Source organism: Heterodontus francisci, chromosome 1 (assembly GCF_036365525.1).
Source record: "Heterodontus francisci isolate sHetFra1 chromosome 1, sHetFra1.hap1, whole genome shotgun sequence".
Classification (NCBI taxonomy): domain Eukaryota; kingdom Metazoa; phylum Chordata; class Chondrichthyes; order Heterodontiformes; family Heterodontidae; genus Heterodontus; species Heterodontus francisci.
The window spans coordinates 134,133,139-134,155,494 of record NC_090371.1 but is presented as its reverse complement, the minus strand read 5'-3'; the positions used below and the strand labels follow the sequence as shown (position 1 = coordinate 134,155,494).

The 22,356-nt window shown below is 43.8% G+C and overlaps 1 protein-coding gene across 4 annotated transcripts in view; it reads right to left on the bottom strand.

The window, feature by feature from the left end:
• The window catches only part of atp8a1 (ATPase phospholipid transporting 8A1), a 522,190-nt gene that overhangs the window by 13,222 nt on the left and 486,612 nt on the right, over positions 1 to 22,356 (bottom strand). For all 4 annotated transcript variants that reach the window (XM_068036156.1, XM_068036147.1, XM_068036163.1 and 1 more), the window contains 2 exons: positions 5,715 to 5,803; positions 4,877 to 4,969 (listed from right to left, as the gene is read on the bottom strand). In XM_068036156.1, coding sequence (XP_067892257.1) covers positions 4,877 to 4,969; positions 5,715 to 5,803 — 182 coding nt within the window. The remainder of the gene's footprint in view (positions 1 to 4,876; positions 4,970 to 5,714; positions 5,804 to 22,356) is intronic.

Below are 22,356 nucleotides of genomic sequence, written 5' to 3'. Positions count from 1 at the left end.
CGCATCACCCGTGCCATGATAGGAACTGATGACTGCTGGACCAACCATCCAAGCTACTATCTCCATAAACCCAGTCCAAAAACAGCAGCGGCAGCAGAACAACTGACATAAGAAAACAAACGTTGATGGTATCACGGACTCTGCGAAGAAAGACCTACTCAGGCAGCGTCTTACAAGCAACTTGGCGCGCTCAATGAGCAGGAATCACAGAATGTTCACAATGCCTGGTCTGCCCTCATAGCTACCATAATCAGCACTTGCGAAGATACTCTTGGTTTCTTGACCAGGAAACATCAAGACTGACAAGAACAACCAAGAGATCCAGGAGCTACTAAATTGTAAGCACAAGGCATTTCTGAGCTGGAAGTATCATCAAAATTCGAGGGAAAAAAAGCAGGTATACATACAATTGAAGGCCAAGGTTCAACAAAAAAAACCATGACTGAACGAACAGCTGGTGGGCTGAAAGAGCGCAGGAAGTACAACAACTCGCGGACAACCATGACATGCGTGAATTCTTCAGCGCAGTCAAGACCATTTATGGCCCAAGTACCCAAAAGACCTACCCCACTGAGAGCAAAGAATGGAGTGGGGCTGATCAAGGACAGAGGCAGGCAGTACTCATTGGAAACCACATTCCACAGCATGCTACCTGCCACAACCTCAGCACAACTCCAGCCCCATGAGATCGAAAAGGTCTTCCGACAGCTAAAAAATAAGGCCACTGGTGAGATGGGATTCCCGCCGAAATTCTAAAATATGGCAGAGAGGCACTCTTGACACAAATACACGGTCTCAGCTCCCTCATCTGGAAGTAGGAAAGGATGCCAGCAGATCTGTGAGACATTGTAATTGTGACCATCTTCAAAAAAGACAACAAGACCGACTGTGGTAACCACAGAGGGGTATCCCTGCTGTCCGCCACAGGGAAGGTCATCGCAAGTGTCCTTCTCAACCGCCTCCTCCCCATGGCTGAAGAGCTCCAATCGGAATCACAATGTGGATTCCGTTCATCAAGAGGCATAATGGACATGATCTTCACAGCAAGACAACTCCAAGAAAAATGTAGGAAACAGGTTGACCTCACAAAGGCTGTCGACTCTATCAACCGGGATTATGGAACATCCTCCTCAAATTTGGCTGCCCGGAGAAACTAGTCACCATCCTCCACCTGCTGCATGACGACATGCAAGCTGTAATCCTTGCCAACGGATCTGCCACTGACCCAATCCAAGTACAAACTGGGGTCAAACAAGGCTGTGACATCGCACCAATGCTCTTTTCCATCTTCCTTGCCACAACACTCCACCTCATCTCCTTCAAGCTCCCTGCCGGAGTAGTTCTACTCAACAGGACAAGCGGCAAATGATATAATCTACGTTGCCTCCAGTCCAGAACCAAGGCCACTCCAAGCTGTGTCATCGAGCTGCAGTTGTGCATGGGCCCTCAGGCCGAGCTTCAAACCCTCGTTGATGCATTCACAGAGGCGTATGAAAGAATGGGCCTTAAGCTAAACAGACAGAAGACAAAGGTCCTCTACCAGCCTGCTCCCGCAATGCAACACTGCCCCCAGACTATCAAGATATTCATGGGGGACCACTGGACAATGTGGATCGCTTCCCATACCTTGGGAGCCTCCTCTCAGCAAAGGCAGACATTGACGATGAAATCGCCTACAGTGTACCAGCACAGCCTTCGGTCGTCTGAGGAAAACAGTATTTGAATACAAAGACCTCAAACCTGGCACCAAGCTCACGGTCTACAGGGCCGTAGTGTTACCTGCTGTCCTGTATGCATTGGAAACATGGATACTGTACAGCAGACATCTCAAAACCCTGCGGAGATATCACCAGCGGTCCTGCAAATTCAGTGGCAGGACAGGCGCTCCAATATCAGTGTCCTCTCTCTGGCCAACATCCACAGTATCGAGACACTGGTCATGCCTAGTCAGTTACGCTGGGCGGGCCACTTCGTCCGCATGCTGACACACGACTCCCAAAACAAGCTTTCTACTCCGAGCTCCTTCATGGCAAGAGGCTACCAGGAGGGCAGAGGAAACTCTACAAGGATATCCTTAAAGCCTCCCTGAAAAAATGTGACATCTCCACGGATTCATGGGAATCTCTTGCCAGAGACCACCCAAAATGGAGAAGAAGCTTCCGCGACGGTGCCAACCAGTTCGAACAATGCTAACATGCCCAGGCAGCGAACAAGTGCCAACAATAAAAGAACATTTGGAATTTTGAGCATCCCATTCACTCGCCTCACCAAACACCACCTGTGGCAGAGTGTGCGGATCTAGAATTGGACTATTCAGTCACCTAAGGACCCACAACACTGGAGTGGAAGAAAGTCATCCTCGTTCCCAAGGGACTTCCTAAGAAGATGACGACTCATTGCTTCAAGGTGCCCTCCTGACATTGTCTTCTCTTACACTGATGCCACTGTTGCTGCTGCATCCTGTTCTCACATTGCTCTTGGGAATTACATTGACGATGGTTCCAATTTCTAAACTATTATGTGGTCCACCTCAGAGTCTCGCCTTCCCTTCCCAGGCTTTTTCCCCCTCTCCACCTCTGGCAATGGGCTTTCCAGTGACAAGTATTACAAGCCCACTGACTCATATCTGTCTGAAATACACTTGTTCCCACTCTGCTTTCCAATAAGAATTCCTCCCTTTTTACTAGTTTCTCTGCCTATTTTGTACTGTCCACACCAGAGCCTCTGAAATATCCTCGTTTTTCCTCAACTGAAGTTTACCACTCGATAGTGGTCAACAGGATACTAGACCATGTCCACCTAATTTTTCCTAACTCTGTGCTCACTATTTCCTTCTTCTCGCATCAATGACAGGATTCTCCTCATTTCCTACCCGACTAGCCTATGCATTCTCCAGATCATATTCTGCCATCTACATGATACTGGCACATTTTCCCCTCCACTCTGCTTTCTCGGGTGGGACTGTTGTCTCTGGAGTACCAGCGTTCATTCTTCCGCTACCCCACCTCCAACTGGATTTCTCCTGGCACCTCCATATGCAACTACATCAGGTGCAGCCCTTGCTCATTCACCATCTCCCAACACCATTGTCCAGGGAGCCAAACATTCCTCCCTTGAGAGACACCAATTTATCTGCACCTCCTCCAATCTAATATATTCTATTTGCTGTTCAAGATGCTGTCTCCTCTACATTGAGCAGATCAAATGCTGATTGATTATCTTGCAGAAAATCTCTGTTCTGTCTGCAAACATGACACCGCCCCCCAGCCCCCACAAACCCCTTGTAGCTCACACTTCATTTTCCCTCAGTTCTACTATAATCTCGACATCTTTGGCCTTCTATTTGTTCGAATCAAGTTGAAAGTTGAAAGGAAAGTTCGGGACATTTCATACTTCTCCTGGGAATTCTGCAATCTTCAGGTTGAATAATGACTTTGGTAATTTCAAGCTTCAGCATTATCCCCTACATTCCTTACAGCAGAGATACTGATGGTGTGGGCTATGGGTCTGCCATCGTCTGGAGGGGGGGGGGAAGGTGGGTTGACATTTTGGATGTAGGTCTTTCATTGAAACATGGTTCTAGTCCGAGATGGGTCTGCGCTCAGGGTGCTGACCTGTTTCTCTTTTCAGAATTAGGCCATCTCCTGTACATTTCCTGTTTTTTCCCCAGTGTTCATTCCCAATCTCCTTCATTTTCAGGTTTCCCTCCCCACTCCCACATTTTCCCCCCATTCATTCTCTTGCCTTTTTTTTGTGTGGGACTCACAAATGCATTTTCTTTATCTTAACTAATGTTACTTTGCCCACACTGCTTTTTATTATGTGATTTGAGAATCATTCAACATAATAACCTCCTTTGTGAGATTGAGTATCTATTGTTTCTCCCATCATGAGCTGGAGTTTCCTCCTTATGTCCAATCTGGAAGTTACATTCGAAAGTATGCCCAAATGTTGCCTTCATTTTGTCGATGTAAAGTTACTCCCAAGTTTCTTTCCAATCTCATCAGAACGAGCCCAAATGTAAAAGGGCCATAAATCAGTATAAACAATTGGTGTCCAAGAAAATGCAGAGACCACACCATATATTTTCTTCTTTATGTCTTAAGATTTAAATTTCAACTCTTTTAACCATCACCAAACCTGTAACCTCCACTGCTTAGAAACAAAAGGCAGCAGGCGCATGGGAACACCACCACCTGCAAGCTCCCCTCCAAGTCACACATTATCCTGATTTGGAAATGTATCACCGTTCCTTCATTGTCACTGGGTCCGGGAATCCTGGAACTCCCTCCAGGATCCAGGGGATGTGGTAGGAATATGGGATTAATGTAGGATTAGTATAAATGGGTGGTTGATGGTCGGCACAGACTCGGTGGGCCGAAGGGCCTGTTTCAGTGCTGTATCTCTAAATAAATAAATCCTTTGCTCGTTCAATACTGCTCTAATTCTCATTCTTTGCTCCCTCTGATCCACCATTGACGGTCACTGCTTCAACCATTATATCCCTGATTTTCCGAAACATTTAGCATCTCTGCTTTGTGATCTCTCTTCTGCTTTTTGAAAGCCCTAAAGATTCTTCTCTTTTATTGTCCTTTCATCCCACCTTGTTCTTTCTTCCCCCACATTCTTCCCCTTACTCAGTAATCAATCAATGCCTACCATCCTATAAGCACGCTTGAAACATTCCACTGTACATGAGACAGCACTGAAATTCAAGTCGAGTCTCTGTGGGTTACTGCTCAGAACTCCAATTCTATGTTCGTTATCCTAGAGGTTGCACCTATTTTTACATTTTTAAAAACAAAGAATATTAAATACTCCTGAAAGTTTAAAAGTTTGCTATTTAAAAGGCTATACTATTGTTTGTAATTTATACCTTTTGCCGTATACAGCTGCCCCTGGATCCTGGAACTGGGCTTCCAATTCTTGAACCTCTTCCACCAGAGTCTTACATAAAGTTCTCTTAATGCTGAAAATGAACATTAAATAGATTCTTAAGGAGGCAGAATCATTATAATAAAATTTTTATATATTACCCCCAAAAAAATCATCTTGCATAGGTCCCCAGGGGAAAGAAAATCAAATATGGAAAAACTTTTGCCCCTTAATATTATTTCACAGGTTTTGTAGCAAAGCATTTTCAATTATGCATCAAGCCACAGAAGGTTTGTCAAAAAGCTTTTATAAAATGTAAATTAAATCAAAACATAAGTTGAAAGAAATTTTACACTGACATCAAAAAAAGATTTTGTTTGAATAATCTATAAAAGTAAGTCAGCTTTAAATCAAAAGTTTATACAATTTTGTGTTGCCTTCCATATTTTTCACCTCAGTTTTCAGCAACACAAAACTAGATCTGTCCATCCCTTGCAACAAGTTACAGCATTTTCAGTTTTCAGCCTTTTCTACCTAGTACTTCAATTAATGGTTCTGCTTTACAAAAGCCTTGTAACTAGTTCAAAAATTGTCTGGGTTCATAACTTCCTGAAGTGAAGTAATGCACTACAAGATAATCTTTCTGTCCCCACACTCTGACAGTTAATTTCTGCTGCAAGGACACGATGTCACTGTTAATTTTGAACAAAGTAATATCATACTAACATTTCAGCTTGACACTTCACACAACATAAAAAATAATTTAAAACATTGAGTTCTTTTTCTTTCAGAACTAAGAGTTTCACAAGGATTTGTACTTTTATTTTTGTCATACGTACACTTTGTAAATCACATCACAGAGAAGAGAAGCAATCGGGATGATGAATAGGCCCATCCAAAAAACACCAGAGCTGAACAACATTACAGCCTGCAGAAATTAACAAACACAAATTTCACAGTATGAACAGCAGTAAATACACTTGCAACATCAAAAAATATTTTCAAAGTTGTACACTGATGGCTCAAGGTTAATTGCAGTATATTTAATCCTAAAATTTATCTTGCTTGCTCAGGTTTGGAGAATTCTAGGTGATTCAAATGTATGAGTAATTACCATTTGTATTAAAATATCCCCCCCCACCCCAATTTTCTTTTTTCCTTTCAAGACAGTGATTCGTACTGAAATATGGTTTCCTGGCAGCCTTTAATCTTTCAGAACCTGATCATTTTTTCATGTTAAAACCTGGACAGCAAGTGTCAAGATAGGAGAGGGAGGTTGCATCAATGCCAAGCCTGTCCTTTCCAGCAGGAACAATGGACAGGGATCAGGAGCAACAACCCTGACTAGTCCATGAACATGTACAACAAATGTAATTTCCCCACTTATTAATACAATGCTATAACATAGAAATAGACTATTAAGCTCAAAGATTCCAGTGTTTTTCTTCAGGAGCTCCATACTAATTGCTATTTTCTTGAATCTTCTTTTTTTTTTTTAAAGGAAACTATCTAATTCCCTTTTAAAAGGAAACAAGCAACTGCTGCCCGTTAAAATCAATTAACTCACTCTTGGATTTGACCTATGAGCCATCTAGTCTCCATGGCTCAGTAGAACTTTCACATCTATTCCATTGCAAAGTTGCTTTTCCATACCACTCCAGCCTTCAACAACTCTTAACTATATATAATGCTGAAGTCCCCCCAAAACTCAAATGTTGCTTCCATATCTGGGAAGCTCTTCCAACAGCTCTCACATTCCAGTCTAGAAAATAAGGAAAAATCTTGCTGTCTGATGGACAGTGCTTCTCACCATTGCAACCTTGCTTGTTTCTATTTTATCAATAATTATAGCCCTTGCTCTTGTGAACTTGCCCATGCCTTGTTCTTCCTAAACCCCAAATATGCAAACCTACATGTTCTTACTCCTCCTTCCTCAATGCACTGAGATCAATTTTCATCACATCATAACTTACCGAAAAGCTGGTTTCTCAAGACCTCAAAATTATGGATTTCTCATCTTTTAGTTTTTTACTACTACTATCTATAGGTTTATAAAATCCAAGTCATTAGTAAATAACTAATTCTCAACTTACTTTGTCTTTTCTCTTCACAACCTTGGTGGCATTCCCTTGCACTTTATGTACTATGGCTTTTCACCTAGTTTCTCAATTAAAAACATGTTGTGCACGGAGGCATTGAGGAGGGAGGGAGATTACCCTCCCATTACTATTAATGCTTTCAAATAGCTTAACACATCACTTATCAAATATATTTTACTGATATGCCTGTATTTTGAAGATAGTGAAGTTTTGTGGCTTTGGAGCAAATTTCAAAAAAAATTTGAAAGAATATCTAATGAAGGAGCGAGTGCAATGAAGGTTCACTAGACTGATTTCTAGGATGAGGCGATTGCCCTCTGAGTAGGGATTGAGTAGACTAGACCTGTATTCCTTAGAACTTAGAAGAACGAGGGGTGATCTTATTGAAACATATAAAATTCTTAAAGGGCTTGATAGGGTAGGCGCTGGGAGGATGTTTCCCCGGGTTGAGTCATATAGAACTAGTGGTCACAGCCTCAGAATAAGGCGTTGGCCATTTAGGACTGAGATGAGGAGAAATTTCATCACTCAAAGGGTTATGGGTCTTTGAAATTCTCTATCTCAGATTTGTGGATGCTCAATTGCTGAATATATTCAAGGCAGAGATCAATAGATTTTTGCATACTAAGGGAATTAAGGGATGTGGGGACAGTGTGGGAAGGTAGAGAACATACGAACTCGGAGCAGGAGTAGGCCATTTGGCCCCTCAAGCCTGCTCCGCCATTCAACAAGATCATGGCTGATCTGAATGTGGCCTCAATTCCACTTTCCTGTCCATCCCCGCCCCCCCAATAACACCTGACTCCTTTGTTTATCAAGAATTTACCCAACTCGGCCTTGAATATATTAAATGATCCTGCCTCTACTGCTCTCTGAAGTGAATTCCACAGATTAACGACCCTCAGAGATAAAAATTCTCATCACCGTCTTAAATGGGCGACCCCTAATTTTTTAAAAACTGCGTCCCCTAGTTCTAGGCTCACCCAAAAGTGGAAACATCCTTCCAGCATCCACCCTGTCAAGACCCCTCAGGATCTGAGATATTTCAGTAAGATCACCTCTCATTCTTCTAAACTCCAATGAGTACAGGCCCAACCTTTACTCATAAGATAACCCCTTCATCCCAGGAATCAGTCGAGTAAACCTTCTCTGAAGTGCTTCTCATGCAATTTTATCCTTTCTTAATAAGGAGACCAAAACTGTACACAATATTCCAGATGTGGTCTCACTAAGGCCCTGTGCAGCTGTAGCAAAACTTCCCTACTTTATATTTTATTCCCCTTACAATAAATGACAATATTCCATTTGCCTTCCTAATCACTTGCTCTAGCTGCAAATCAACCTTCTGTGATTTACGCACCAGGACACTCAGATCCCTTTCTACCACAGAGTTCTGCAGTCTCTCTCAATTTAAATAATAGCCTGCTTTTCCATTCTTCCTGCCAAAGTGGGTAAGTTCACATTTTCCCACATTATACTCCTGCCAAATTTTTCCCTCTCACTTGAAAACAAGAATGGTGCCAAATCATTGCAGGTACTTTCTCCTTTCTTTCCTTCGGAGCTACATTTTCTTTCCGTTTTCTTTCTACATACTGAAATCTGCCATTTTCCAATGTTATGCACTGTTTTGATGATTTAAGGCATTTCTACCTCACTCATTACTTCACCAGGGTGGCCAATTACTCGATATCTTCAGCCCTGACTTCATTTATCTGGATCCTTCACATCTTCCTTCAGTATTGACCGAGTCAGCTGCCATCTTTGTCTGACGACTGAACTTATTCTTGCCCTCAACAACTTTACTCAACTCTACTCACTTTATCTGGCCAAAAAGCATCACTATTGGAACTTGCAGAGATCCTCGATATACCAGCCCTTTTGTAGGACGTGTGGCTTACTCTTGTTCCAATCTTGCTCTGGCCCACTCCCATAACCGCTCCTGTGCTATTCTGATGATTTTGTGAGTGCGAGTGTTTCTTCCTGCTCTTGTTCCAATCTTGAGCATTTCATTGATTTTTGTTCATTTCTATCTATCCCACAGCTCTACATCTGCCTGTCAAAGAACAACTGGATGACAGCTCAACTCTGGAGGAAACTATGACCGCCATCAACCAGATGAACAACAACAAAGCCCCTAGAGCCAATGGAATTCCACCCGAAGCCTTGAAGCATGTTGGCCTTGCTCTATACACCAAGCTCTGAGTTTTTCACGGCCTGCTGGGAACAGGGCAGGATTCCACGGGATCTTTGTGATGCTGTTATCATCACTTTACACAAAAACAAAGGAGAAAAATCTGACTGCTTCAACTACCGTGAGATCACCCTCCTTTCTATTGCTGGGAAGATCCTGGCTAGAATATTTCTGAACAGGCTTGTGCTTACCATTGCTGAAGAAAACCTCCCAGAGAGCCAGTGTGGTTTCAGAGCAAACAGAGGCACCACAGACATGGTATTCGCACTCAGAAAATTACAAGAAAAGTGTTGTGAGCAAAACAAAGGCCTGTACGTCACTTTCGTGGACCTCACCAAGGCATTTAAAACTGTGAGCAGAGATGGACTTCGGAAAATCCTTGAAAAACCTGAATGCCCACCTAGATCCTGGCCATAGAACATAGAACATTACAGCGCAGTACAGGCCCTTCGGCCCTCGATGTTGCGCCGACCTGTGAAACCATCTGACCTACACTATTCCATTTTCATCCATATGTCTATCCAATGACCACTTAAATGCCCTTAAAGTTGGCGAGTCTACGACTGTTGCAGGCAGGGCGTTCCACGCCCCTACTACTCTCTGAGTAAATAAACTACCTCTGACATCTGTCCTATATCTATCACCCCTCAACTTAAAGCTATGTCCCCTCGTGTTTGCCATCACCATCCGAGGAAAAAGACTCTCACTATCCACCCTATCTAACCCTCTGATTATCTTATATGTCTCTATTAAGTCACCTCTCCTCCTCCTTCTCTCTAACGAAAACAACCTCAAGTCCCTCAGCCTTTCCTCGTAAGACCTTCCCTCCATACCAGGCAACATCCTAGTAAATCTCCTCTGCACCCTTTCCAAAGCTTCCACATCCTTCCTATAATGCGGTGACCAGAACTGCATGCAATACTCCAGGTGCGGCCGCACCAGAGATTTGTACAGCTGCAGCATGACCTCGTGGCTCCGAAACTCGATCCCCCTACTAATAAAAGCTAACACACCATATGCCTTCTTAACAGCCCTATTAACCTGGGTGGCAACTTTCAGGGATTTATGTACCTGGACACCAAGATCTCTCTGCTCATCTACACTACCAAGAATCTTCCCATTAGCCTAGTACTCTGCATTCCTGTTACTCCTTCCAATGTGAATCACCTCACACTTTTCCGCATTAAACTCCATTTGCCATCTCTCAGCCCAGCTCTGCAGCCTATCTATGTCCCTCTGTACCCTACAACATCCTTCAGCACTATCCACAACTCCACCGACCTTAGTGTCATCCGCAAATTTACTAACCCACCCTTTTACACCCTCATCCAGGTCATTTATAAAAATGACAAACAGCAGTGGCCCCAAAACAGATCCTTGCGGTACACTACTAGTAACTAAACTCCAGGATGAACATTTGCCATCAACCACCACCCTCTGTCTTCTTTCAGCTAGCCAATTTCTGATCCAAAGCACTAAACCTTCAATCCCATACTTCCATATTTTCTGCAATAGCCTACCGTGGGGAACCTTATCAAACGCCTTACTGAAATCTATATACACCACATCCACTGCTTTACCCTCATCCACCTGTTTGGTCACCTTCTCAAAAAACTCAATAAGGTTTGTGAGGCACGACCTACCCTTCACAAAACCGTGCTGACTATCGCTAATGAACTTATTCTTTTCATGATGATTATAAATCCTGTCTCTTATAACCTTTTCCAACATTTTACCCACAACCGAAGTAAGGCTCACAGGTCTATAATTACCAGGGCTGTCTCTACTCCCCTTCTTGAACAAGGGGACAACATTTGCTATCCTCCAGTCTTCCGGCACTATTCCTGTCGACAATGACGACATAAAGATCAAGGACAAAGGTTCTGCAATCTCCTCCCTGGCCTCCCAGAGAATCCTAGGATAAATCCCATCTGACCCAGGGGACTTATCTATTTTCACACTTTCCAAAATTGCTAACACCTCCTTCTTGTGAACCTCAATCCCATCTAGCCGAGTAGTCTGTATCTCAGTATTCTCCTCGACAACATTTTCTTTCTCTACTGTAAATACTGACGAAAAATATTCATTTAACGCTTCCCCTATCTCCTCTGATTCCACACACAACTTCCCACTACTATCCTTGATTGGCTCTAATCTAACTCTAGTCATTCTTTTATTCCTGATATACCTATAGAAAGCCTTAGGGTTTTCCCTGATCCTATCCGCCAATGACTTCTCGTGTCCTCTCCTTGCTCTTCTTAGCTCTCCCTTTAGATCCTTCCTGGCTAGCTTGTAACTCTCAAGCGCCCTAACTGAGCCTTCACGTCTCATCCTAACATAAGCCTTCTTCTTCCTCTTGACAAGCGCTTCAACTTCTTTAGTAAACCACGGCTCCCTCGCTCGACAACTTCCTCCCTGCCTGACAGGTACATACTTATCAAGGACACGCAGTAGCTGCTCCTTGAATAAACTCCACATTTTATTTGTGCCCATCCCTTCCTTCCCCATCCTACGCATCGTAAATCTTGCCTAATCGCATCATAATTTCCTTTCCCCCAGCTATAATTCTTGCCCTGCCTGTCCCTGCCCATCGCTAAGGTAAACCTAACCGAATTGTGATCACTATCACCAAAGTGCTCACCTACATCTAAATCTAACACCTGGCCGGGTTCATTACCCAGTACCAAATCCAATGTGGCATCGCCCCTGGTTGGCCTGTCTACATACTGTGTCAGAAAACCCTCCTGCACACACTGGACAAAAACTGACCCATCTAAAGTACTCGAACTATAGTATTTCCAGTCAATATTTGGAAAGTTGAAGTCCCCCATAACAACTACCCTGTTACTCTCGCTCCTGTCGAGAATCATCTTCGCTATCCTTTCCTCTACATCTCTGGAACTATTTGGAGGTCTATAGAAAACTCCCAACAGGGTGACCTCTCCTCTCCTGTTTCTAACCTCGGCCCATACTACCTCAGTAGACGAGTCCTCAAACGTCCTTTCTGCCACTGTAATACTCTCCTTGATTAACAATGCCACACCCCCCCCTCTTTTACCATCTTCTCTGTTCTTACTGATACATCTAAATCCCGGAACCTGCAACATCCATTCCTGTCCCTGCTCTACCCATGTCTCCGAAATGGCCACAACATCGAGATCCCAGGTACCAACCCATGCTGCAAGTTCACCCACCTTATTCCGGATGCTCCTGGCGTTGAAGTAGACACACTTTAAACCAAGTTCTTGCTTGTCAGTGCCCTCTTGCGTCCTTGTAACCTTATCCCTGACCTCACTACTCTCAACATCCTGTACACTGGAACTACAATTTAGGTTCCCATCCCCCTGCTGAATTAGTTTAAACCCCCCCGAAGAGCACTAGCAAATCTCCTCTGCATAGTGAAGCAGTTTCATGAAAATTAGTACAGACAAGTCAAGCAAAGCAGCGACCTCTCAAGTCCCTTCTGTATCTCCAATGGCGCGCAGCAGCGATGTATGCTGGCCCCGACCTTATTCACCACTTTTTCAGCATGATGTTGCAGCAGGCAACAGAAGACCTTAAGGAGGGAGTTTATGTAAGCTTCTGGACTGAGGGAGGCCTTTTCAACCTCAAGCGTCTTCAGGCTCACCCAAAGACTCAAGAAAAACCCACCCGTGAACTTCTTTTCGCTGATGACTGTGCTCTCCTGGCCCACAGTCAGTCAGACCTGCAACGGATAACAACACATTTTTCTGAGGTGGCACAACTCTTCGGACTAAACATCAGTTTAAAGAAAACTGAAGTCCTGCATTAGCCTGCACCCCAAGAATACAGACCACCAAGCACTGTCATCGAGGGAACCAAGCTGAATGTCATCAAGCAATTTACTTATTTGGGGAGCATCATCCCGTTTGATGCCACCAGAGACAAGGAAGTGGACAATAGGCTTTCAAAAGCAAACAGTACATTCGGCAGACTCTACAAACGTGTGTGGAGTAACCACAGCCTCAGACCAGAGACTAAACTCAAAGTGACAAAGCCATAGTCCTCACCACCCTTCTGTAAGGCGCCAAGTCACGGGTCCTATACTGCCGTCATGTACACCTTCTAGAGTGCTTCCATCAGCATTGCCTCTGCAACCTCCTCAAAATCTGCTGGCAGGACTGCATCACAAACATTGAAGTGCTGGAAACAGCCAACATCACCAGCATTGAGGCCATCCTCCTGCAAAGCCAACTGCATTGGGCAGGCCACGCTGCCCAAATGGACGAAAGTTGCCTGCCCAAGATCGTGTTGTATGGAGAGCTGAACATGGGTAAAAGGAACAGAGGGGCCCCACACAAAAGTTTCAAGAGCTCCCTGAAGTCCCTCTCTGTTTGCCACATCGACCATCGCCAGTGGGAAGCGCAGGCCATAGATCGTGAAGCCTGGAGATGCTACATTGAGACTGAGCAAAGAACCGGCATGCAAGAGAAAGAGAAGGATAGATCCAATTGCCCCAGCAGCAACTACATCTTCACTTGTACCCGCTGTGGGAGAATCTGCCGGTCACGGATAGGCCTGACTAGCCACCAGTGGGCCTGCAACCGATGACTGCAACCTTCCCAAAATCTTCGCCCGCGAAGGAATGCCGAGAGACATCTGACTCCATGGCCTTGCTTCTTCCTCTAAGATATATGGGTTCATCTAATCCTAGCCTTGAGGATCACCAATTTTAATCACTTAACTGTAGGTGCCTTCAGCTGTATAGGCCCTAAGCTCTGGAATTCCCTCCCTAAATCTCCCTGCCTCTCCAACCATCTTTCACCGTTTTAAGATACTCTTTATTATCTACCTTGTTGATGGCTTTTGGCCATCTGTCCTAATTTCGCCTTATGTTGCTTGGTGTCAAGTTTTGTTTTATAATGCTCCTGCGAAGCACCTTGGAATGTTTTATTTTGTTAAAGATGCTGTATAAATACAAGTTGCTGTTGCTGATACCTTTCATGCAGCACTTGTACATTTCGCATATCATTAACCAGGATCTCAAACACTGCATGCTAGATACAGAGTTACATGTGCTTCCTCTCATTGAGACCTGCCATTTCTTAGTCTGTTCCAGCAACCATTGCCCAAAGTAGGTGCAACATCTCTTTTTTTCTCTCTCGGATACGCTGAAGCTTCTGATCTGAGCATTACTAATGTCAGACCATGGCCATTTCCCTGCCTGTTTATCCCATTTATTTCCCCTTGACCTTTGAGCTAGTTTTACTCTCTCTTGGTTATTCTTATGCCCTTTTACCGCAACTGAAATGAGGTTTATATGTCATCCAAAAGTTTTAAAATATTTTTAAAGCTCATTAAAGCCTTTTAAAGACAATTTATTTAGAGACCTGGATACAACCACAGCATGATTAGGAGATAAACTTTCCAGGCAACAGGAGCTACAGAAAGGACAGGGAAATTTGGAAAAGAGGGGAGAGCAGTTGTATTGATAAAAGATATAATTACTGCAGTAGAAAGAAGGGGTTGCAGTAAGGTTGATTGGACAGTGGAGCAGCTAAGGATTTTTAAAATTCTTTCATGGGATGTAAGTGTTGCTTAATTGCCCATCCCTAATTGCCCTCGAGAAAGTGGTGGTGAGCCACCTTCTTGAACCGCTGCAGTCCATGTGGTGTAGGTACACCCACAGTGTTATTAGGGAGGGAGTTCCAGGTTTTTGACCCAATGACAGTGAAGGAACGGCGATATAGTTCGAAGTCAGGATGGTGTGTGGCTTGGAGGGGAACTTGCAGGTGGTGATGTTCCCATGTGTCTGCTGCCCTTGCCCTTCTAGGTGGTGGAAGTCACAGGTTTGGAAAGTACTTTTGAAGTAGGCTTGGTGCGTTGCTGCAGTACGTCCTGTAGATGGTACATACTGCTGTCACTGTGTGCCAGTGATGGAGAGTGTTAACATTTAAGGTGGTGGATAGGGTGCCAATCAAGCGGGCTGCTTTGTCCTGGATGGCGTCGAGCTTTATTTATTTTTTTTATTTAGAGATACAGCACTGAAACAGGCCCTTCAGCCCACCGAGTCTGTGCCGACCAAGAACCACCCATTTATACTAACCCTACAGTAATCCCATGTTCCCTACCATCTACCTACACTAGGGGCAATTTACAATGGCCAATTTACCTATCAACCTGCAAGTCTTTGGCGGTGGGAGGAAACTGGAGCACCCGGCGAAAACCCACGCTGTCACAGGGAGAACTTGCAAGCTCCGCACAGGCAGTACCCAGAATTGAACCCGGGTCCCTGGAGCTGTGAGGCTGCGGTGCTAACCACTGCGCCGCCCTTGAGTGTTGTTGGAGCTGCACCCATCCAGGTAAGTGGAGTGTATTCTATCACACTCCTGACTTGTACCTTGTAGATGGTGGACAGGCTTTGGGGAGTCAGGTGGTGAGCGGTATTTATATGGCTACTCCAGTTCAGTTTCTAGTCAATGGTAGCCCCTAGGATGTTGATAGTGGGGGATTCAGCGATGGTAATGCCATTGAATGTCAAGGGGAGATGGTTAGATTCTCTCTTGTTGGAGATGGTCATTGCCTGACACTTGTGTGGCACGAATGTTACTTGCCACTTATGAGCCCAAGCCTGGATATTATCCAGGTCTTGCCGTGTTTCTACTCGGACTGCTTCAGTATCTGAAGAGTCACGAATGGTGCTGAACATTGTGTAATCATCAACAAACATCCCCACTTTTGACCTTATGACTGAAGGATGGCCATAGATGAAGGAGCTGAAGATGGTTGGGTCTAGGACACTACCCTGAGGAACTCCTGCAGTAATGTCCTGGAGTTCAGATGATTGACCTCCAACAGCCACAACCATCTTCCTTTGTGCTAGGTATGACTCCAACCAGTGGAGAGTTTTCCCCGATTCCCATTGACTTCAGTTTTGTTAAGGCTCCTTGATGCCATACTCAGTCAAATGCTGCCTTGATGTCAAGGGCCGTCACTCTCACCTCACCTCTTGAGTTCAGCTCTTTTGTCCATGTTTGAACCAAGGCTGTAATGAGGTCAGGAGCTGAGTGGCACTGGCAGAACCCAAACTGAGTGTCACTGAGCAGGTTATTGCTAAGCAAATGCTGCTTGATGGCACTATTGATGACACCTTCCATCACTTTACTGATGAGTGAGAGTAGACTGATGGGGCAGTAATTGGCCGGGTTGGACTTGTCCTGCTTTTTGTGGACAGGACATATCTGGGCAATTTTCCACATTGCCGGATAGATGCCAATATTGCAGCTGTACTGGAACAGCTTGGCTAAGGGCATGGCAAGTTCTGGAGCACAGCTTTTCAGTACTATTGTCGGAATATTGTCAGGGCCCATAGCCTTTGCAGTATTCAGTGCCTTCAGTCGTTTCTTGATATCACGTGGAGTGAATCAAATTGGCTGAAGTCTGGAATCTGTGATGCTGGAGACTTCAGGAGGAGGCAGAGATGGATTCTCAATTTGGCATTTCTGGCTGAAGATTGTTGCAAATGCTTCAGCCTTATCTTTCGTACTGATGTGCTGGGCTCCCCCATCATTGAGGATGGGGATATTTGTGGAGCCACCTCCTCCAGTTAGTTGCTTAATTATCCACCAGCATTCACAGCTGGATGTGGCAGGACTGCAGAGTTTAGATCTGATCCATTGGTTATGGGATTGCTTAGCTCTGTGTATCGCATGCTGCTTATACAGTTTGGCACGCAAGCAGTCCTGTGTTGTAGCTTCACCAGATTGACACCTCATTTTGAGGTATGCCTGGTGCTGCTCCGGGCATGCCCTCCTGCACTCTGGTCTCCTGGCTTGATGGTAACGGTATAGTGGGGGATATGCTGGGCCATGAGGTTACAGATTGTGGTTGAGTACAATTCTGCTGCTGCTGCTGATGGCCCACAGCACCTCATGGATGCCTAGTTTTGCATTGTTAGATCTGATCGAAATCTATCCCAATTAGCATGGTGTTAGTGCCACAGAACATGATGGAGAGTACCCTCAATGTGAAGGCAGGACTTGGCCAGCTCGGTCAGTAGTGGTGCTACCAAGCCACTCTTGGTGATGGACATTGAAGTCCCGCACCCAAAGTACATTCTGTGCCCTTGCCATCCTCAGCGCTTCCTCCAAGTGGTGTTCAACATGGAGGAGTACTGACTCATCAGCTGAGGGAGGGCTGTTGGTGGTAATCAGCAGGTTTCCTTCCCCATGTTTGTCCTGATGCCATAAGACTTCATGGGGTCCGGAGTTGATGTTGAGGACCCCAACGGCAACTCCCTCCCGACTGTATACCACTGTGCCACCATCTCTGCTGGGTCTGTCCTGCCGGTGGGACAGGTGATGGCAGTGTCTGGGACATTGTCTGTCAGGTATGATTCCGTGAGTATGACTATGTCAGGCTGTTGCTTGACTTGTCTGTGGGACAGCTCTCCCAACTTTGGCACAAGCCCCCATATGTTAGTAAGGAGGACTTTGCAGGGTCGACAGGGCTGGGTGCCATTGTAGTTTCCAGCGCTTATGTCGATGCTGGGTGGTCCGTCTGGTTTTTATTGTCTTTGTAGCGCTTAGATACAATTAAGTGACTTTCTAGGCCATTTCACAGGGCATGTAAGAGTCAACCACATTGTTGCGGGTCTGGAGTCACACGTAGGCCAGACCAGGTAAGGACAGCAGATTTCCTTCCCTAAAGGACATTAGTGAACTAGATGGGTTTTTACAACAATCGACAACGGTTTCATGACCATCATTAGACTAGCTTTAAATTCCAGATTTATTAATTGAATTCAAATTCCACCTTCTGCTGTGGTGGGATTTGAACCCATGTCCCCAGAGCAATATCCTGGGTCTCTGGATTACTAGTCCAGCGACAATACTATTGCTCCACCGCCTCCCCTAAGCTTAAAGCGTAAACTATGAAGACAGGCTGCATAAACGCTTGTACATCCTGGCGTTCAGAAGGTTGAGGGGTAATCTAATTGAGATGCTTAATATGATGAAGGAATTTGATAGGGTAGATACAGAGAAACTATTTCCCTCTGATGGGGAATCCAGAATAAGGGGGCATAATCTTAAAAATAGAGTTATGTCACTCAGAAGTGAAATCAGGAAGCATTTTCTCCCCAACACAAGTAGTAGCGGAAATCTTGAATTCTCTGCCCCCAAATGGCTGCGGATGGTGGGCCGATTGAGATTTGAGACCGAGATTGATTTTTTTTGTTAGCAACTGAATGGCAGAACAAGCTTGAGGGCCATGTTCCTATATTAAACCCATTAGCTGCCCCTCTGTGACATAAGTCATCGTACTTGACTCGTGTGTTATTTCCCCCCCTTTACATTGCTGTATCCCATAGAGAGGCTAGATATCTTCCATTTCCACTTGTGAAGGTCCACATTTGAAATGTTAACATATTTTTCTTTTTAGAGATGTAGATGGACCTGTGTATTTCCAGTATTTTGTTTTTATTTTAGATTTCCAGTTTTGATTTTTCTATCATATGTCAATTGTACATCTGCTTCCCTGTTAGAAAACAATTTGTGCTATAACAAACAATAAATTTGAAGTCTGAAATATATATTTATTTGTCCCTGCTTTTGACTGGCTGACAATATCTGTCATCAAGTGCCATGCAACAAAAATAGCTCTCACTTTTGAATGACATGACATGCTTCTGCTGCCTGTTAAAGCTCTAGTCAAAACAAAGCTTTTTCTACCATGTAAGATGCATGAAGAATGAGTTGGATTACAGAAGGTAATTGAAGTAAAATGAATATTCCAAATGCAACATTTTGAAGCTTTCAAAATGCATGCAGTTCTACTTCTACAAGAAATTTCCTTCACTTTTGTTTTGCAACTAAATGTTAAAGGTAAATTCAAAAATTAAAGACAATATAGTTAAGATGTATTCCAATTACATTTCCCTCCTTAAGGCATCACAAAGTGAAATAGTACACTGAATGGATTTAAATGATGCCTGATCATAAAATAATAGATCTACAGCAGGTTTTCTCTCTCAAAATCTTGAGTCTTCAGTTAGCATTTGGTATCCTCCCAACTATTATTGTCACCAAATTAATCATTATGTGCTCAACTTGACAGTGCCTGTAAATTTTCAGATCTCAGCTGTGTGGGATACCCAAGTGTATCTATGTTCCAGACAAACACCAAAACACATTTGACAGATGTGTCTCGCAAGGTTTTTGAGTGGGGTGAAAAGTTTTGAGTGAAAAGTGCAATTTTTTTATTTTGATGAAAAAACCCACAAGGGCAGGATTATAATTACTTTAATTTGCTTTTATTAAGGCACAAGAACGGTTGTAGTAAACCTTACAGGTTCTTTCACTTATTTAAGACATGATGGGATGATTTAAATCATTGTGACCCACAGATGAGTGACGTGTGTGTTTTTAAAAGGCCTCTTTAAGGGCCACTGATTGACTAGATTTCCTTCCTTTTCCTCCCCTTCCCCATAAATCCCAATGTTTCTGAAACTAGCTGTAGTCTTACATACTTATTCATAATCATTTTGCTTAGAGCAGTTTGGAGGATTCAGTTTTATTCGTACGACTTTGGTGTATGGCGATCAACCAAGAAAAGAACTCTGCTCAGATGTCCTTACCTCAGTTGTGGGGGAGGTGGGGAAGATGTTAGCATTGGCAGCATGTTCAACTGGCAGGACAGACAGACTGCCCAGTGGACAGCAACCAAAGTGTCACCTCAGTGTTTAAAGTGCACACCCACTCTGCCATTCTCATGAACTTAAATTTGCATTTATTAAGGTGCATCTATAATTGTAGCCTACTTCAGATTAATGCAGGGTTTGAAATTAGAATAGTTTATTTTAGGGGCATTGAACAACTAGCTCTCCTTTTATTTCTGAACAATTGTCCAGTTCCTGAAACTATCCATAGGCCTAAATACTTATTATTTCACTTATTTACTGTCCATCTTACGCAAGGAAGCACTAACTTGACTTCACAAAGATGTGACTTAATTAATTAAAATATTCTTTGAAGGTGAATATCTATATATTATTTGACAGATAACCTCTGTTTAAACATTAAGTAAACTGCACAATAAAACAAATAACTTCACATTTTCATGTGATTATGTAATGAAGTATCTATGCATAATTAAAAGTTTTCCATCTGGCACAGGTTACTAATGCACGAAACATGCTGATCGGGTGCTTTTTTAATATATGTGAAATGTGAGCCATAAAAAAAACAAACATTTCACTCCTTTAACAAATTCCTATTCACAAAAAAAGGAAGAATCACATTACTTAAAATAATTTTCAAAGCTCTTTTGATAGCAAAGATATTTTTGCACAAACCCCATTATAGCCTCCCAAAATGTAATATATAGCACAACAAACACATAGAAAAATAAGAAACAACTCTAGGAAAAAATCCTCAAAACTTACTGGGCTGGATTTTTCCAAAAGGTAGGTGGTCTTGCTGCTGGGAGCAAATGCGGGTCCTGAGCCCGCGTGGCCTCACCCAGGTGGGTTGTGGGGATTTTTTTAAAAACAGGCGGTGGCCAATTAGCAGGCTGCTGCCGGACCGCCATCCAATTAAGGATGGTAGCCTGCCTCTCAGGCAGCCAGCAGCTCGACAGAGCTACTGTTAGAGGTGGCCACTGCTAAGGCTGCAGGGAGAAGAAGAGGGCACCTCAGGGCGGCTGGCAAGAATTGTCTTTTAACATGCCGGGGCCAGGCAGGCAGGCCCCAGCGATCGGAGGGGTGAGCCCTCCAGTGGCAGAGTCAGTGCCGTGGGGGCCCTTCCGTGGGCCATGGAGTGGCCATAAAAGGCGGCCCACCCTGGGAACCCACGAGGATGCCACTTCAATATACCTGGCAATTTCCCCACGCGATGGGGCCCATAGAAATACTTGTAACATGCCGGTGGGGGCAGGATGTGGCCGTTAATTGGTCAATTAATTACATTAATTGTCCACCTGCCTCCGGCTGGCAGGCAGCTGTGCCGCTGCTGTGCTGCTGCTGTCCCGCCGTTGACATCCTACGACAGCGGGAAATCATCAGCCTTGCCTCCAAACAATTTCCGCCATCATTTTACAAGCCGTCCTGCCTTCCAGCCCGTCTCCAAAGGGCTGGTATAATTCAGACCACTATTTCCAATATCTAAAAGAACTTTGTCACACCTAGGTTGCCCCTTGATCAGAACTTGGATTCTGTTATTACATTGTTGCCTATATGACAGCAGTGAGTATACCTCAACAAATCATTGGATGTTGAAGCAATTTGGATGTCTGCAGGATGAAGTAACATGTTATAAAAATGCAAATTCTTCCTTTCTGTTTTGTTCTCATTGTTTAAATGGATCTCAGATCCCAGCATGTTTAGTGCATATGACCTCATTGCTGAAGGTTTTGCTGGTACATTTGAGTTAAAAAGCTACAATGTTTATGCCTGGCAAAGTAAGAACTACATAAAGATGATCAGCGGACATCAAGTTTTGTCTTTTTTTCACCTGTGCCGTGGCCTGGGTGACAACATAGAATTTGGTGAGGGGTTGGAAGGAGGGGTGTGGAGGAGAGGAAAGAAGAGGAGAGGGAGAGGAAAACAAATTTATCCAATGGTTCAGATGAGGGGGGAGAGGAACCCAGACTCTATGCAGTCAGAAAGAACAGATTTGGCCCTGAGGTACTATAGTTAAGAGTTGGAATCTCACAGTATAATTCAGCAGTGCTCCTCTTACTGTGAGAGTAGGAATGGGTCAATACTTATAAATTAGTGAATATATTGATTGCATATTTATATTCAGCAAAAGTAAAGCTCAGATTTCATTCAGGGTCTATCACAAACTCAGAAATTTGATGAGTACCTGCAGTGTTTAACAATGGTGTATCTGTAGCAGAACCAGCAAGCAACTTTGTTTTTATAATGGAATTATTACTAAAATTATTTATTAAATAATTACAGCTGAATTTGGCTTTGTATAGATCAATAAAATATGTATGTAGAGACATACATAGCTAGAGCCAATACTTGAAAATCACAACCTGTTAATAATCTTTAGTAAAAGCCTCGGGTGGTAGCCTCTGAGACATAAGGTTGTAGGTTTAAACCCTATTCTAGGACATTCCAGTGCAGTTCTGAGGGAGTGCTGCACTGTAGAAGGTGCTGTTGTTCCAAAGAGGGTTTAAAATTAAGACGTTGACGGGAATTTTATGGATTCGACGGGGGTCTTG